The 17248-nt window shown below is 33.8% G+C and overlaps 3 protein-coding genes and 1 long non-coding RNA gene across 4 annotated transcripts in view; 2 read left to right on the top strand and 2 right to left on the bottom strand.

The window, feature by feature from the left end:
• Nucleotides 1-5586: 5586 nt before the first annotated feature.
• The window catches only part of SKIP5 (SKP1/ASK-interacting protein 5), a 56245-nt gene continuing 44583 nt past the window's right edge, over nt 5587-17248 (top strand). Inside the window, exon 1 of the mRNA XM_085750855.1 lies at nt 5587-5833. Within this exon, the coding sequence (XP_085606981.1) occupies nt 5686-5833 (148 nt within the window). The 5' untranslated portion in view covers nt 5587-5685. The remainder of the gene's footprint in view (nt 5834-17248) is intronic.
• Nucleotides 7732-9349, top strand: LOC146935755 (uncharacterized). The gene is made up of 4 exons (XR_015030350.1): nt 7732-7812; nt 7999-8096; nt 8386-8537; nt 8752-9349. It is a non-coding gene; the product is annotated as an uncharacterized LOC146935755 (long non-coding RNA).
• LOC146935750 (putative disease resistance RPP13-like protein 1) overlaps nt 10442-17248 on the bottom strand; it is a 32605-nt gene continuing 25798 nt past the window's right edge. The window contains exon 4 of the mRNA XM_085750852.1: nt 10442-10640. The gene's annotated coding sequence lies outside the window, so the exon portion shown is untranslated. The remainder of the gene's footprint in view (nt 10641-17248) is intronic.
• LOC146935754 (putative disease resistance RPP13-like protein 1) lies at nt 11546-15574 on the bottom strand. Its single transcript, XM_085750844.1, has one exon. It carries the CDS (start codon nt 15258-15260, stop codon nt 11559-11561), a length of 3702 nt encoding a protein of 1233 aa, XP_085606970.1. The 5' UTR covers nt 15261-15574; the 3' UTR covers nt 11546-11558.

The following is a 17248-nucleotide window of genomic DNA, read 5'->3' as shown; positions in this document are numbered from 1 at the left end:
AGTTAAGTCTTCATATCTCTGGTCAAATTTAACGTGAAAAAGAAAGACGCGTAGCGTAGTCTTACTCGTAGATGGGCTGTCAGTCAATGCTCCTAACAATTTTTTTTTTTTTTTGAGAGAAAGTCAATGCTCCTAACAATGATAAAACAAAAATTTACCTCATTTTAAGGGGGTGTATTCAATTAAAGCATTTTAAAAGACTTTTTATGGATTCTTGTGGTATTCAATCAAGGTTCTTTGTAACTTAAAAAAGGCATGTGATATTCAATCAAAACTCTTGATCATTTAAAAAAAAAAAATTGCGGTATTCAATCAAGACTTGTTAAATAAGTTTGTTAAAGTCTTAAAGTCATTAAAATCTTGCAAAGTCTTTTAAAATATAGGAGACTTTTTAAAACAAAACTCATATTAGAGCAAGCAAAGTAGCAAAATGAGTTTGTTATCATCAAAATTCGGTCAAATCTAAGAAGGAAATCTTCTCCACATAACACCAGCTTCCACAATATTTTGATACACAACAAGAGAATGTCATCGATGAAGAAAGAAGAAAAAGATGTTGACGAATATGAGTGACCTTAATTCTTCTATCTTTAATGAGAGTGAGAGTTGTTTTTTTAAATTTTTTTTGAACAAGCCAAAATGAGATTTATATAAACAAACAATAGTTTTGCTCCCTAGCACAAGAAATGCAAGAAGAGACAAAACAAAATTACAACCGATGTCACACACCGTTCATAAGGTTTTGGAAAGTATTAAACAAATCAGCCAAACCCCAAACAAGCAAGGGGTTGCTGCCACCATAATTGGTAACCAAAAGGAAAGCACACGTTTTTAGCTTTCAACCAACGGAGAGAAAACAACTTAACTTTTTCCAATAGCTGCTCCATCGTGTTAGCTTTGTTGGAAAAGAGTCTTTGGTTTCTTTCATTCCAAATAACCCAAATGCAACAAAGCCAAATCAAATGTAAGAATGACCGACGGGGAGCATAACCACCTGAAGAGTGAACAAATTGATGGAAATGATCCGTAACCTGTAATGGATCCACAGAATACACACCTATCCAAGACTTAACAAGCTTCCAAAGGTCGCCAAAAATAAAAGAGGATTCTATGTTTTTTTTTCTTCAAAATTTGTTTAGTTTGGGCTTTTTTGGATTATTTTTAAAAAAAAAAAAAAAAACTCTTGCATTCATAAACTCGTCATAAATTTGCGGGTATATCTTCTTTATATATAAAAGTTAACCCGGGTGAATATTATAGCCCTAATTTTAACCTAAACATATTGCATAGATTTACTGTTTTAACCCTAATGCTTATTGTCTGGTTTAACCTTATCTGCTTCCTACTCTTTCTCTTCTTTTTATTATTATTATTACTATTATTATTATTATTATTATTATTATTATTATTATTATTATTATTATTATTATTATTATTATTATCTCTTATCTTTTTATATATAAAAGTTAACCGGGTGAATATTTTAGCCCTAATTTTAACCTAAACCTATTGCATAGATTTACTGTTTTAAGTGTAATGTTTATTTTCTGGTTTAACCTTATCTGCTTCCTACTCTTTCTCTTCTTATTATTATTATTATCTTCTTATCTCTTATTTATTAAAGTTAACCCGGACGCTAACTGTTGCCCTAATTTTAACCTAAATTTTATGCTTACTTTTACTGTATTACCCCTGTTTAATTAAACCTATTTAATTTAGTTAATTTAATCAAATTCTTATTTTCAAACGGAGAGATCTCTTATCTCTTATTTATTAAAGTTAACCTGGACGCTAACTGTTGCCCTAATTTTAACCTAAATTCTACGCTTACTTTTACTGTATTACCCCTGTTTAATTAAACCTATTTAATTTAATTAATTTAATCAATTTAATCAAAATCTTATTTTCAAACGGAGAGATCTCTTATCTCTTATTTATTAAAGGTAACCCGGACGCTAAATGTTTCATCCTATAATCGTTGCTCCTATTTTCAACTCATCGTTGCTACTTTGTTTTTACTAAACGGAGTCCATCCTATAACAGTTTCCTCCTATTTTGTTTCCCTGCTCCTACTTTGTTTGCAAGATAAACAATAACAAATATATATACTACTAAATCTTGAGGTGTGGCGGTACTTGAAATTTTTAGAAATTGCAACTTTAGAATATAATTGTTCTTGAATGTATGATTTAGGGTGTTTCTATCACCCCTAATTTCCCAAATGTTGTTGGCTTCTACTTGGAAATAGGAATAAAACTTAATAAACTGATCAATTCAATATGCTATATTTATTATTATAAAATAATATGAGTGGATGGTAAGAAAAAAGAGAAAATGAGTGGACCTTTAATTAAAAAAATAAAATTTAGTATAAGTGAACCAAGTGGATATGAAAGCATGGGTGGCGAACGGTTAATATGCACATGAGTCCTATAGGGGTCCTATATATTTCAGAGTAATGATAACTAGACACAAAATATTTGACACAAATACGACACCATGGGTAGTTTGGATATTTCCACCATTAAGCAGGGGCAATTTTGTCAAATCTGCATAGGCATAGACCCATCTTCTTCCCAATCCCATCTTCTCTGCATTCTCTCTCTGTTCCTCACCACACCACCATTCTCCAAACCACCGCCGTCCTCTCCCACGGTCGTCCTCACCACCGCAGCCTGCATCCTCTCAATCATCGTCGTCCTCATCAGTGGCAACAACCACCGTCCTCGCCACCATCAAGCCGTTCAGATCTGGACGCGTCGACGATGAAATCTTCTTCTCCCTCTTGTCGTCGGAGTCCCGTTCAGATCACCACCACATCGGACATCAGATCTGTTTGGAGACTGTGACCGTGGTCGCCGTTGATTGTGAGAAACCTCGAGGGAGAGAGAGAGAGAGAGAGAGAGAGAGAGAGAGAGAGAGAGCAGTGAGAACTCGAGGGACAAAACACCCACAGATAGCACATGAGATAGGTGGAGGTTGCGACGGCGTTCAAAGGAAGATGACCGGAGTTTGCGGCGGCGTTCAAAGGTAGATGACCATAGAGCAAGCTGAGAGAGAGACCGTCAGGATGCAAGAAAGAGAGAGAAAGTGGGTTGCAGACAAGACAAGAGGGAAGAGAATTGAAAAAATAATAATAAAATATATGGTATAAGTGAACAGTTGTATATGGTGTTGTATTTGTGTCTAAAGTTTTGTGTTTGTTTATCATTTCTCTATATTTCATGGGTGGCGGCTGCCCCTTTTCATTAGTACCTAGCTTCATCCTTGTACTTAACATATGATGTTACGTTACGGTATCAAGGACGATGTCATGGAAAATTATGTTATGGTACAGTACCAACGTCTATGATTCTTAATATTATGAAATACTATATGACAATCATGACATTCATCTAAATTATTTTGTTACCTATTACCGTCAAATATTACCTTCCATATGACCCGTGCGTTAGCACGGGTCGATGGTCTAGTACAAGTCTAAACGAGTTTACCTAAATCTACCACAAAAATAATTATATACACAATTCCACTCGATTTTGCCTTCTAGACTCGTAAATCATACGAGTCTACTCGTGAGTTTGACAATCATGGTTGTGATCATGTTTCAACCTCAACTCTTTCTTAAATGTCAAATTTCAATGATTATTGACGATTTTTTTATCTACAATAAAATTAAATCAATGTGTTTTTTGGTTAAGTAATGTAAGTTTATGGCTTATAAGTTTGTGCTTTAGTTTTCAAACATCATTTTCCATTGAGTTTGAGTTTATACATATCATTGTTTCTTCCATGTTTACCCATACTTTATAACCTTTATAATTTATTATAATTTAAAATAAAAATAAGTATGTATTTTTTTAAGAAAAAACAGAGAATATATTGATTGCAGAGATATTAAATATCACATTTGACATCTTAACATTTTCTTTCATGTTTACCTTTATTATTTTATCAATAATTTAATTTTACGTTTTCTAATTAAAAATTGAAAATACTAACAAGTGTTCTTATGACATTGTTTAAGCATTCAAAAGTAGTCACTTTTGTGTAGTTATGACTTTTTACTAGCGCTGAGCAGAAAAGGATAACCCGCCCGAAAACCGTTAAAACCGAGCAAACCGTGGGTGATGCGGGCGGGTTGGGTCGGACTTCGGGTTCTTAAAGGAGTAAGTTCAGTTGTGAGTGAGTTCAAACGGGCGGAATAGGTTCTCTAAAATTGATTTACTCGGTACCCGTACCCGACCATATACATTATTTAGTTTGAGATGTGGTTCTACAAACATTGTCCATCATTGCACACAACTCCTGCCACATGCCAAAAGTCAAGTTAAGTGTCCAACTTTTTTTCATTCATTGCTGACACACGCAACCTTTATATCACAGGGTATGTTTGGTTGTGAGAAGAAAGTGAAAAGAGAGAAATAGGTGAGAGAGAGAGAGAGAGAGAGAGAGAGAGAGAGAGAGAGAGAGAGAGAGAGAGAGAGAGAGAGAGAGAGAGAGAGAATGAGAAGAGAAAAATAGATGAGAAATAGAGTAGATTTGATGGGTTGTTTGATATAAGATAAAGAAGAGAGAAATGGTAGAGTAAGAGATGCTATTGTTTTTTGAAAAGACAAAAATATCCTTAAATAAAAACAACATATAATTTATGACTAAATAATTTGTTTTTGTATAAATTAACTTAATTTATTAGTTTGATAAAATTAAATTGTTTTAATTGATTAAATTACTAATATATTTTATTTCGATATTTATCAGACTTGGTTAATTTAATTGAATTTAACTTATATTATATATTTTCCATACCCAATTTTTTAGTTTACGTAGATGTTATTGTTGCTTAGCAGCTACCCAACGCTATTTTTTTGTGATATGCGTGATGTGATATGATATGTCTTACAAATTTTTATATTAAAAAATAGCATGTGTTGTAAATTCCAGTACGTCAATGTGAAATTTTAGTGGGCATAAATGTAAATTTGTTATCTCCACTTCACTTCTCTCATGCTTCATATGGACGGAAATGGGTGCATGTTTATGCGCTTCGGTTGTCATTCGGTGACCAAATTTTGGACCGATTCCGCCCAAAACCGACCGCTGCTCTACCCTACTTTTTACATGTGTTTCATTTGTATTTTTAAGACAAAAATTTTCTTTGTGGATTTCTTAAACAATACTCTTATGACACTTATTAGCAAGACTCAGATGAATGAATGGTCTTGCTTGCTAACATATGCTTTTACAACACATGTTAAATGTTAAGGAATTCAAAACGAGTAATTTTGCATTGATATTAACATAATCTTGGATTTTAAAACATTGAACGTACAAATAGATCCCACATGACTCGAGGGATTAACTTTCGTAGTTGTGCGCACAGATGATACCCGGTTTATACCAATAAAAAATTACATTTCTTATATTTATTCCTCTCGTGGTGTATCAGCAATAAATATGGTGCAAATAGTAATCTCAAGTACATTTGTTCCATAAACGTGTAGATTTGGCCCGATATCCTCGAACCAAACCTGACCGCAGTTCAAGTACATACACACGTGACAAAGTGAAGTCATTTGTCGTTGTCTTCGGATTATTAAACAAAGAAAAAAACATCATCACAAACCAAACAAAGCCTTATGAATTTGCGGTGGAGGAGGTAGAAGCACTTCAAAGACAAAGAACATGTCGGTGATGGAAAACCAACAACAAGATAATCATAAAGGACAGTTGAAAAAGTGTCAAAGGAAAAGAACATCTTGTTATTCTCGTATCAATAATCTTGATGATGGTTGTCTTATGCATATCTTTAGTTTCCTTCCTCCCATTCCAGGTATAACAATTTTTTCAACTTTTTGTGTAAAATTTTAATCTTTTTGTGAGATTCAACAATACCCAGAATTTTGTTTTCTCAAATTTTGTTACTTTGATTGGTTATTTTGGTTTTTAAATTGTTTTTGTTCTTTATTGGTATGAATAATTGTGATTATCATTGATTTGTATTTCCTTTTGTTTTGATATAAATGAAAATACTAGATTTAGTGCATGTTTGGATTTACTTTGGGAGAGCTGAAGTGATTCTGAAGACTTAAAGATTAATTTTAATATGTTTGGGATTCTCAATTAGAATTTATTTTGCCTCTAAAAGTAATTGATTTGTAGCTTTTGGCTACAAAATTGATTTCTATACTTAAATTTATTGTTCAATTTACTCTCACCTTAATGTATCTAAATCTTTTGTATGTTTGGTTCCATTTCTGGAGGAGCTAAAATTGATTCTAGAGGTGTAAAATTGATTTTGATATGGTTTGGTTCCTTTAGAGTAGAGTTGATTTTGCCTCCTTGATTATACTTGAAGCTAGAATTTGTAGAGTCGTACTTCATAATTGATTTTTACAGTCAAGTTTATTGTTCAAGTTACCTGTACATGAATGTGTCCAAGCATAAATCGTTATGCCTTCAACTCAATTTTAGCCAGAATCAATTCATTCAAAATCATTTTTTCTCAGCGCGGAACCAAACATAACTTAAAGGACACATTTAACTAAAATCACTTTTGTAAAAATCAATTCAATCAAAATCAATTTCCGCCACCATAAACCTAAACACACATTAGGCTTGAGAGATGAGACATGCTTTGGTGTTAATTTTTTTTTTGGTGTTCAGTTCCTTTGGTTGGTGGTCCCTTAGGCTATTTCATTAGTCCATGATTCACGATTGATACCATTGATATTGCGCACCTAAAACATGTAGATTGATAGCTTTGGTTGTTGGTCCTTTAGGCTATTTCCTTAGTCCTTTGATTGTCTCGACAATGTTGTTGAACAATATAAATTCAAATTGTTTTCAGAGATTTAGGTTTCAAACTGCATTGTTAGTTTTTTCTTGTTTTATTTACAAGATATTGTATCCTCAATCTCCTTGCATTTATACATCCCTTGTGCATACACGTAGATCCTCAATATTGTTTTATACAAAAAATAAAAGAAATAAGATAGCGTAAGTTAGGGATGGCAATTGGACCCAGGCCCGACGGGCACCCGCAAAAAATACCCGCAATGGGTAGGGTAAAACCCCGCATTTATGGGTATGGGCTTGGGTCCGGGTAATTACCCGCAAATTTAGATGGGTATGGGTGCGGGTAAGGGCACTATACTACCCAGTCCCGCAACCCGCATATACATATTTATATAATATAATTAATATTTAATTTATTTTTGGTGTACAGTTATTTAATTTATTTAGCTATTTAAATATAAACTTAAACCTAAAAACTAATATGGTAATCATTTCATTCATGCATCCATAAGCTCACGAGCTACAAATTTATGATTTAAATCAATTTGATGTTTATTTTAGCATGCACTTTTTTATATGTATTTTGAATGTTTTTATTTTAATTTGAGGAATATTTTGGATGTTTTTTTAATTGGCTAAATACTACAATTTCTACTATTTTATGAGTTGCTTTAAAAAAATTTGGATCATAGTTTTATTTCAATTGTGATATTTTTTTATTGTCTTTTTATAATTAAAGTGTGGGTAATGGGTACGGGTATGGGCACTTAGGTGCCCATAGGGTATGGGGAAAGGTACTAAAGTTGTTACCCACGAGGGTATGGGGTCGGGTACGGGCATTTTTTACAAACGCGGGTATGGGGAAGGGTACTATAGTACCCTACCCATTGGGTACCCATTGCCATCCTTGAGCGTAAGATTGCGGAGGAAGCGGGGGGAAAGAGTGGCGTAAGATTGCTCACATTCCCTCCATAATTATCGATGACGAATTGATCACGTGAGTTTCCTATTCGGGTGAGTCTCTGAAAGGCTTCTATTTTTTGTTTCTTTCTTATTATGTCATGCTTAATTAACATTCTTAATTTCATTATCAACATCAAGATACCATATTATAACTCTAACACTGACTTATTTTTCTAATTATATAATTGTATTCTGTCACCCACCCCTGCTTCTTCCAAATCTTGCTTTTGTGAGAAGTCAAATTTGCATGCACAACCTGCAACCAGGTCCATTATTGTTTAACTGATGAGGAATGGATGAAAAAGCGATGCAGCAACTGACTTCAAATATGTTAGGTACTCTTTTTGTATATATTAATGAGCTGGTTTTAATGTGCATTGGTTGTATTGAGCATCATTGATGGCTTGCACCAAGATTGCAGCAGTGGCATCTCAGCTATAAATTAATTTCCCCTTTGATAGCTTTTACTACATGCAAGTTCTATAATGCTCATCTTTATTTCCATCAATAAATTACTTTTTTTCTTGAACTTCTCTTTTGTTTGTTATTTTGCAATCGATAAATATTGTTAACTAACTTTAACATCAGCATACAAGATAACACTAAATAATTTTTCAAACGTAGATATATATAATAAGTCACCCATGCTTGTGCCAATCTGGCTGTTACAAGAGGCAAAACACAGATGCATGGCCTGCAGCTTGTCCAGTAACTATTTTTTTCGATCAAAAGTGGATGAGAAGGAGAAATAGCAATATTGGCTCAAAATGTATTAGGTACTCTTTCTGTCTCTAGTCTATGTTAGGGACTTTTGTTGAAGCCTGAAGTGTCTTTATTCCCAACACAAGTATTGTGTTTTTCTCCCTCCTTCAGTTTATTTGTTACTAATATTTATTGAGATTTTCGTCCCTCTGGTAAAAATCCTCTGCTTTTTATGAAAGTTTGTGTGTATTGTCAGTTCTAAAAATTTGAAATCAATATTGATTGCAGAAGATATGCCTCAGCAGAGTTTCTCATTTCTTAGAAGTATCACAATACAGTTTTGTGATGAATTGGAGTTATTTTCCCTTAGGTAGATTACCCACTCCTAAGCTCATTTATTTGGCGGTGCAAAATCGTAAGAAACACTATGGCTGGCCTTCAAGAAATGAAATTTAGAAATATTTCAAATCTGCAATCAACATCCAACGAATTTTTAGTGGTGGTATAGTTAAGGCGCGAAAGAAAAGGGATGTGCACTCCGAAACTGTCTGTCATAGTTGATTTCGCAGAAACTTCTTTGCCACCAACCGCTGGATGCAGTAGAGGATCGATCCCTACTCATGAAAATCAAAGAGGAGAAGTTTTTTCTTGTAAGCTGAATATTTGTTGTAATTTCTAAAGCTATCTGTATTCATTCAAATTAAGCAACTTAGGACGGGTTTTGTGATAGAAGCACTTTTTCCAGCTTATGTGGAGGTGTTGTTTGAAAATATTGTTTCTGATGCTTGATGTGAATCAGGTGGTTAAAACATTAGTTTTAATTTCATTTTGCAACATGCTCATTCTGAATGAATAAAAATTTCAAAATGGAAGAAAACATTGTGCACAGTTATTCGGAAATTGATTTGTTGCTACAATACCATTTGTATCTGAATAAGCTATGATACCATTAAGCCTGCCAATGAAAGATAAGCTATTATTTTCACATGCGCAGTGGTCTAAAAGACAAATAATTTACCCCATAGAAACTTTATTAATTTGATTGAGTAATCTTCTGGAAAGCTTGAACTATGTACCTCAATCAACATAAATTCATCTGGAAGTAAATGTATAGCAATAGCTTATTTATATGCTGAGAGGAAGTGAAGAGGTGGAGAAAAGAGAAGGAAAATCCAATGAGAAGAATGTATGATGAATATGTCAGGTTATTTGATCTAGAGGCTCTAAATCATGGTCCACCCATGGACCATTTGATACACATCTCTACCCTAAAATCAACTTTATACATTCTAGTATTTAACTCTAATGGGCCTCTTATTATTTAATCCTAATGGGCAACTTACTTATAATCTACTTAAACCTAATTAACTACCTACTAATTACTTAAAACACTCTCTCATATTAGGTCCTAACAAAAGCGTTTATCGTGACTTGTTCATATATTAATGTTTATCGTGATGCTTTTCATAGTTAAGAATTAAGGACATACGTGTAAAATATGAGCAAAAAAGAGACTGTACATACACTTTATAAAACCTGTTTTCGAAGTTACTTTTTGCGATGCCATGGGGAGAGCATAAAGAGAAAATCTCAAGGAAGATACTACTTTTTGAAGTATAGTGGAGTCATCTATTGCATGAAGTTTAAAATAGTTATCACAAGCATATGTTTGATTTTGGTCCAGTCAGTGTTGTTAATATAGCGGCTGTAGCGGCCCAATAGTGCTATTGCATAGATAAGATTGTAAAAAAGTGGCTATAGCAGCCCTATAGCACTGATGCATAGCTAAAATTGAACAAATAACTTATTTTCCGCGATTTGCAATTGACAACACTGGGCCCAATTACATGTAGTTCATGAAACTACCGCTTTAGCAAGTAAGAAACAACAACCATAGATAAGAAACTTATAATGTTATCAAGGCGGGCAAGCTACTGTGAAGTGTCGGGCAAGCTATTTCCTTGTAACAGGCTCAAGCTGATAAATAGAGTAAACATATTAACACCATATAAGAAAACAATTATTCATGTGACAAAATGGGCCAAATATAATACTCACAAATAACTTTGATGGTAGGAATAGAGAAACATCTTTTCAAAGATCCTTCCCAACGCAGGACATGCCAAAATCACATATACTTTCACCAAACAGAGGACTTGTATCTCTTTTTCTGAATCCTGCAAAAAACTAGAAGACGTATTAGTAAACAATAGCAATATATTAAACGAAAGCATAGGAATACTCGAGAAAAAAATTTAATGAACTAAGGGAGGGAGAAAAATGTGATGACAGTTGTAGTGTAAGGAAGGACTCAGACAAGCATTGATTCGTAAAGAATGCAATATCTTCACCAAGACTGATTGAAATTGAACTGTTTTATCAATCACTTCATGACAATGGAGCATTAACTTTTGCAATATTTGCAAGAAACTTAGAAAGAAATATGAGCATTGGACCATGCACATATAGTAAAAGGAATAATTTTAAAACCCATCAAAGAGGAAATTTATACCTCAGATGCCACTGTTGCCATCTTGGTGTAAGCCATCAATCACAGTTGAAGTCATTGGCAGATCTGCAAACAGAACCAAATAATTCAAAAACAAAGATTAAGCCACCAAATCTGGTAGAGTAAATGGTAAACAACAGAACATAATAGTCTCAAAAGATTAAGGAACCTTGGAGATGCATAAAAGATATTCATTAGACTAATATAATATATTAGAGAAGAATTTAACTAGTGTTACAAAAGTTTGATACAGTCAATGCATTAAAACCAACTCATTCAAATATATATGAAATACCTAACATATTTGCAGTCAGTTGTTGTTTCTCATTTTCATCTGTTCCTCATCAGTACAACATGTACTAGAATTGGTTGCAGTTCGTGCATGCAAATTTGGCTCCTCACAGCAGCAGGATTGGGCAAAATCAGGGGTGACACGGAATTTATTTCTATAATGACAAAAAAATGAATTAACATTATAATAATGTATTTTAATGTTACTATTGAAATTAATAATATTAACCGATGATGACATAATAAAAAAGAAACAAAAAAATAGGTATTTCAGTGACTCACCCAGATAGGAAACTCATGTGATCAACTCATCATCGATAATTATGGAGGGAATGTGAGCGATCTTACGCCATTCTTTCCCTCGCTTCCTTCCCAAACTTGCTTTGAGCAATGGACAGCAAGTCATATTTAGTACCGAAAGAGAGGAAGGCAATCCTTTTTTTGGCAATGACATGAGTTTTGGAGCGTTAACAATCTCAAAGTTTTGGAGAGAACTGAGATTTTGAAGCCACTTCCCATCGATGCTTGCATTATTAAAACCACGGATCCATAGTGTAACAAGTGATGCAGGTAGCAGTGGCCCCATCAGCATGTTCACCGTATCATTACCATTAATTCGCAACACGGAAAGACAAGTGAGATGTTCCCAAGTTGGCTCGGTATTCCACATAATCCCTCCAACAGAGCCAACAGTCAGTTCCTTCAAACTGATAGGCAAATCATCTATCACAAAAGATTGAAGATTTGGCAGATCATCGATTTCCATTTTTTGAAGGTCGGTTAGAGTAATCATTGCTTCTGGCAGTGAAGAAAGCTTCTGACATTTCCAAACTGCAAAATAAATGAGGTTTGGAGTGTGCAATCCACCTGGGGGAAATGACTCCAATTCATTACAATCCCATATTTTGATGCTTCTAAGAAATGAGAGACTCTTTTGCGACGACCCGTCTTCTGCAATTAATATCGATTTCAGATTTTTACAACCCTCAATAAACAAACTCTTGAGGACAGGGAGAGCGCCCAAGGTAAATGATGTCATTGAATTGCAACTTTTAGATATTTTCAATTCCTCAAGTGATGAGTAATTATCCAAGTGTTCAAGAGGAAGGAACTCTAGATTCTCACAATTACTAATTATGAGAAATTTCAAGGTTTTCGGGAGACCCTCTATTGGCAAAGACATCGGAGATGGAAAGCCGTCTATGGTCAACTGTTGAAGAGAGTTTAGAGGGACCATTAGTTGCCTAAATCCATGATCTGATGATGGCATTGATTGCAGCAAAAGAGGACATTCACTTAACTCAGGTTCGGTTATGGAAGGAAATTTGTCATGTATGATTCCTACTCCAAGGTTCGGACACTTACATAGTGACAAAGTTTTTAGACTAGGAAAATCTTTAGTTGTACCTCCAATCAAGTTCCACTCCTCCCATTCTTGCATATTCTCAAAGTGTAGAGTCTCCAAGGATGGAAATGGTTGAAATGAAGTAGAGATATCCCTTGCATAGAACTCAGGACCAATTATCTGTATTGAATGCATCTCTTTGATAATGAGTTCTTTTAGATTGCCCAATTGTCCAAGGGGTGGAAGCCATAAACAATCATGACAATTCGATATCTTCAAATACACCAGGTTGCTAAATAAAGAATCACTCAACCAATTTGGAAAGCAGTTTCCACCATAGCCTTTGATGGTGAGACTTTTCAAATTTGTTGAGGGTCGTAAATCTTCAAGTACAACACTTTGAATTTGTGAATCTGAAGAAGTACTACTACCACAATCCCATTCTAAGGCTAACTCGTCTATTCGTTCTTTCATCTTCATATTGGCTTGAAATGCTTCAAAGGGGTCATTGATATTTTGCAGTTGTGAGATGGAAAGTTTTCCATGTAGGTGGAGAAAATTTCCTAGCTCTGAAACCTTCAATCCACCATCATGTTTGCTGACAACAAAATCAGATAAGGTTTGAAGATTTTCTAGTTTGGCTATTTGTGCGGGCATCTCTCTCAATGCAGTGTCACTAACATCAAGTTGGCGTAGATGAACCAATTTTCCCATGTCCTCAGGCAATTTAGTCAGCCTTTTACAGCCTGACAATAACAAGAACTGCAGATTGTAAAGCTTGCATGTTTCAGAAGGCAACATTTCAATCTTAGTGTGAGAAAGATTTAAGTACCGGAGGTCTGACAAATTTCCAATAGAATTGGGAATCTCGGTGATACTTTTGTAGTTTGACAAAGACAACACACGCAACTCTTTCATTGTTGGCAACAAGTCATGTACTACCTTGTTCGATAACAAACAAAAAGGCTGTTTTTGTTGTAATGGTAATGCTAGAAAGGTGCGTAGATCTTTCACGCCATACAATTTATCAAATTTATTAAATGAGTCAAACAGACCTCTATTGTATGACAAATTACGAACCATTTCAGATGGGTTATGTTCATCCAACCTGATAGAATATGGAGATGAAACCATTGTAGCTAAATCATGGATGAGGCTATGCATTTCAAAGGTTGCTTCCGCATCACCGATAGATCGTCGATGTATTAACGATCTTGACACTAGTTCATCAAAGTATTCTTCTCCGACTTTTTCCTGGTCCGCGTATGATTCTAGCAACCCTCCTGTAATCCACAACTGAACTACCACATTTTTTTCTAAGATGGACTTCTTCGGAAAAATTGAACAATATTCAAAGCACTGTTTTAAAGGAGCCGAGAGATAATGGTAGCTCAATTGTAGAGCATGTTGCACGTCATAATCCATCAATTCCCAAATGTCACTTTCTAGCACATTGTTCCAGTAATCTGGGGACAAGTTGATGCGAAGAAAATCCCCTAGTGCTATTGCAGCCAATGGTAATCCATCACATTTTTTTGCAATTTCTCTACCAATTTTTACGAGATCAGACCCTTGTTGGTTTTTCCATGCTCCAAATGCATGTCTGGCAAGTAAAGACCAACAATCATTACTTTCTAGAGGTCTCAAATAGTGGGCAGAGAGAAAGGTTTGTAGGGATAGTGCAACTTTTTCATCCCGCGTTGTGATGATGATCCTGCTTTCCGTTTCCCCGACATTCAAGATGTCCATCAGATATATCCAGTTGACAGATTTTGCATCCCACACATCATCCAATACAAGCAAAAAAACATTAGTTCTTAGAATTTGTTGCAGTGTCAATACTAGAAGATTTGAGTATACGTCACTAGTTCCGTTCTTTCTTTTTTCATTGACACATTGAAGAAGTTGAGAATTCAGGTTAACATCATCACTGATTTCGGTTTGTGAAGTGATAGATTCAAGAATGGTTTCCAAAACCCTTGAAATAACAAAATCTTTTGAGATATGTGCCCACCCTCTCACCCTAAATTTCTCCTCAACTTCGCGATCATTATAAAGTAATTTAGCAAGGGTTGTTTTACCAACCCCTCCCATACCCACAATTGAAATTATACCTGTTTTACTACTATCACAATCAGTAGCAACTTCTAAAAGCAAAAGATTTTTAAGCTTCTCTACATCACTGTCTCTTCCATAAATAGAAGATTCATCAACCACAACAGAATTTGTAGGAGGACTTCCATTCCAAAAACTGTTGGAAACACCTTTCTGTTCACCTCTTGAACTCAAGAATTGTAATCTTTCAAGTAATTTAATCATTATAGAATTAATCAATACATCAAACCGTTTGAAATGAGAAGAAAGATCATTGAGCACCTGATTGATTTCATCAATGAAATTGGCAACTTCAAAGACAACATATCTCAGCATATAAAACCATTCCTTGACAGTAGGATCGGTGATCGGTTTCTCCTTAGCATCATTAAGTGCAATTAATAACCTCAACAGTCTTGTCTTGAGGTTTATCAAGAGTGAAACGTCAAGCTTTGTGCTCCGGAATTTGTCAGCAAAGTCACTTAAAACAATCCTTTCGAACAACACCTTCACAGAAGTTGACAGTGAGAGGCGTTTTTCTCCCTCAATACCCTCCATTAGTTACTTAGTTTGTAAGAAGAAGAAGTTCTTCAGAAAAATCACAACCAACAAAATGCAAGTGTAAAGTGTAAGAAATGTTTACTCTCTTTGATTAAGTGGGTTGTTGGTTCAACTAGTAGTAGGCCAGAAGTCACAGCTAGTGTAAAACTCAGCTCCACTTTATAAAAGACAAGACAGACACGTAGTGGTACCGGTAGTAGGTGGGCTATCAACTATCGTCTTTCAAAGACCGGAAAAAGCAGACAAAAAGGTTGCAACATGTTACATGTCTTTCTTTAAATCTAGCAGCCGTTCAACCCGCTTTTCTCTTTAAATCTAGTAGATGGGTTAGAAAATTACTTTAAGAGAAATTTATTTAATAATAATTGAAGAAAGAGAAAGGGGTAATTTTGTCCAAACCAAATAGACGCATGATGCTAATGCAAACCTTCTAACATGAATGCTAGCAACACATATTTTAACAAACACTTTTCAACACATTCTCTTTGACTGATTAAAATTCACATGGGACCCACGCCAGCGAGAGAGAGCACAGAGAGAGCGTCGGCGAGGGTGCTACGGTTGAAAGAAAACCGTCGGCGAGAGAGCACAAAGAGAGAATAATGGAGACGCGATGGATTTCAATCAGCGGGGTGAAAGGGGAAGATCGAAGATTGATGACGACAACGTGAAATCTCGCGAGGTGCCTAGGTTGGGAGAAAAGGGAAAGGGCATGGGAGAGAGATGGGCTGAATGAGGTGCTAAAGTTAATTTTTATTTTGTTTTATCATTACTTCAGTTTTTTTACATGAATTTGGCAAAAAAAAATAGGCTTAATTAGTCCCCGAGTCCCTTAACTTAATTGTTTGTACCAAATTGGTCCCTTAAATTTAATTTGTACCAAATTGATCCTCTAAGTTTTGCTCCGTAACCACTTTAGGTCCTTTCTGTTAGTTTTGCTCAAAAAACTTTAACTCATGTATATGAAATACCCAAAATACCCTTAATGCCAAATTAAAAATCCCAATTTATATTTTTTCAAAAAAAAAATCCCAATTTATTTTCAAAAATAAAAAAATTCTAAAAAATTGTAAAATTAATTTTCAAAAATAAAAAAAAATCCTAAAAAATTGTAAAATTAATTTTCAAAAATAAAAAAAATTAAAAAATTAATTTTCAAAAATAAAAAAATTCTAAAAAATTGGAAAATTAATTTTCAATAATAAAAAAAATTCTAAAAAATTTGAAAAAAAATCAGGAATTTTTTTTTTAAAATCTGGAAATGTTTTTTACGGATTTAGTCAAAATGGATTTTTGTTAATTATAATTCAGATTTTTTTCAATATTAAAAAGATTTTACAAAATTCAGGAATTTAATATTCAAAAATTCAAAATTTTACAAAAAAGGTCAGATTTCTTTTCGAAAAAAAGTTTTTTAAATTCAGGAATTATAATTCAGATTTTTTTAAAAAGATTTAAGGTCAGATTTTTTAAATTCAGGAATTATAATTCAGTTTTTTAAAAAGATTTAAGGTCAGATTTTTTTCAAAACAAAAAGGATTTTACAAAATTCAGGAATTTAATATTCAAAATACAAAAAAGCTCAGATTTTTTTCGAAAAAAAAGTTTTTTAAATCTGACCTTTTTAAAAAACTTTTTTAAAAAAACTTCTGGAATTTAAAAAACTTTTTTGTAAAATCTGACCTTTTTTGAAAAAAATTCAGGAATATTAAATTTTTTCGAAAAATTCAGGAATTTAAAAAACTTTTTTTCGAAAAAAAATCTGAATTATATTAACAAAATTCCATTTTGACTAAATCCGTAAAAAAACATTTCCAGATTTTTAAAAAAAATTCCTATTTTTTTTCAAATTTTTTAGATTTTTTTTTATTTTTGAAAATTAATTTTACAATTTTTTAGAATTTTTTTTATTTTTGAAAATAAATTGGGATTTTTAATTTGGCATTAAGGGTATTTTGGGTATTTCATATACATGAGTTAAAGTT

The sequence above is a fragment of the Medicago sativa genome, chromosome 3 (genome assembly GCF_051527215.1).
Source record: "Medicago sativa cultivar Bolivia chromosome 3, Bolivia_mono, whole genome shotgun sequence".
In the NCBI taxonomy this organism is placed as follows: Eukaryota; Viridiplantae; Streptophyta; class Magnoliopsida; order Fabales; family Fabaceae; genus Medicago; species Medicago sativa.
This window is presented reverse-complemented; position numbering and strand designations above follow the sequence as displayed.

Excerpts from the sequence above, each read along its gene's own strand:
- LOC146935754 (XM_085750844.1), bottom strand. The coding sequence starts at position 15,260 with ATGGAGGGTATTGAGGGAGAAAAACGCCTCTCACTGTCAACTTCTGTG.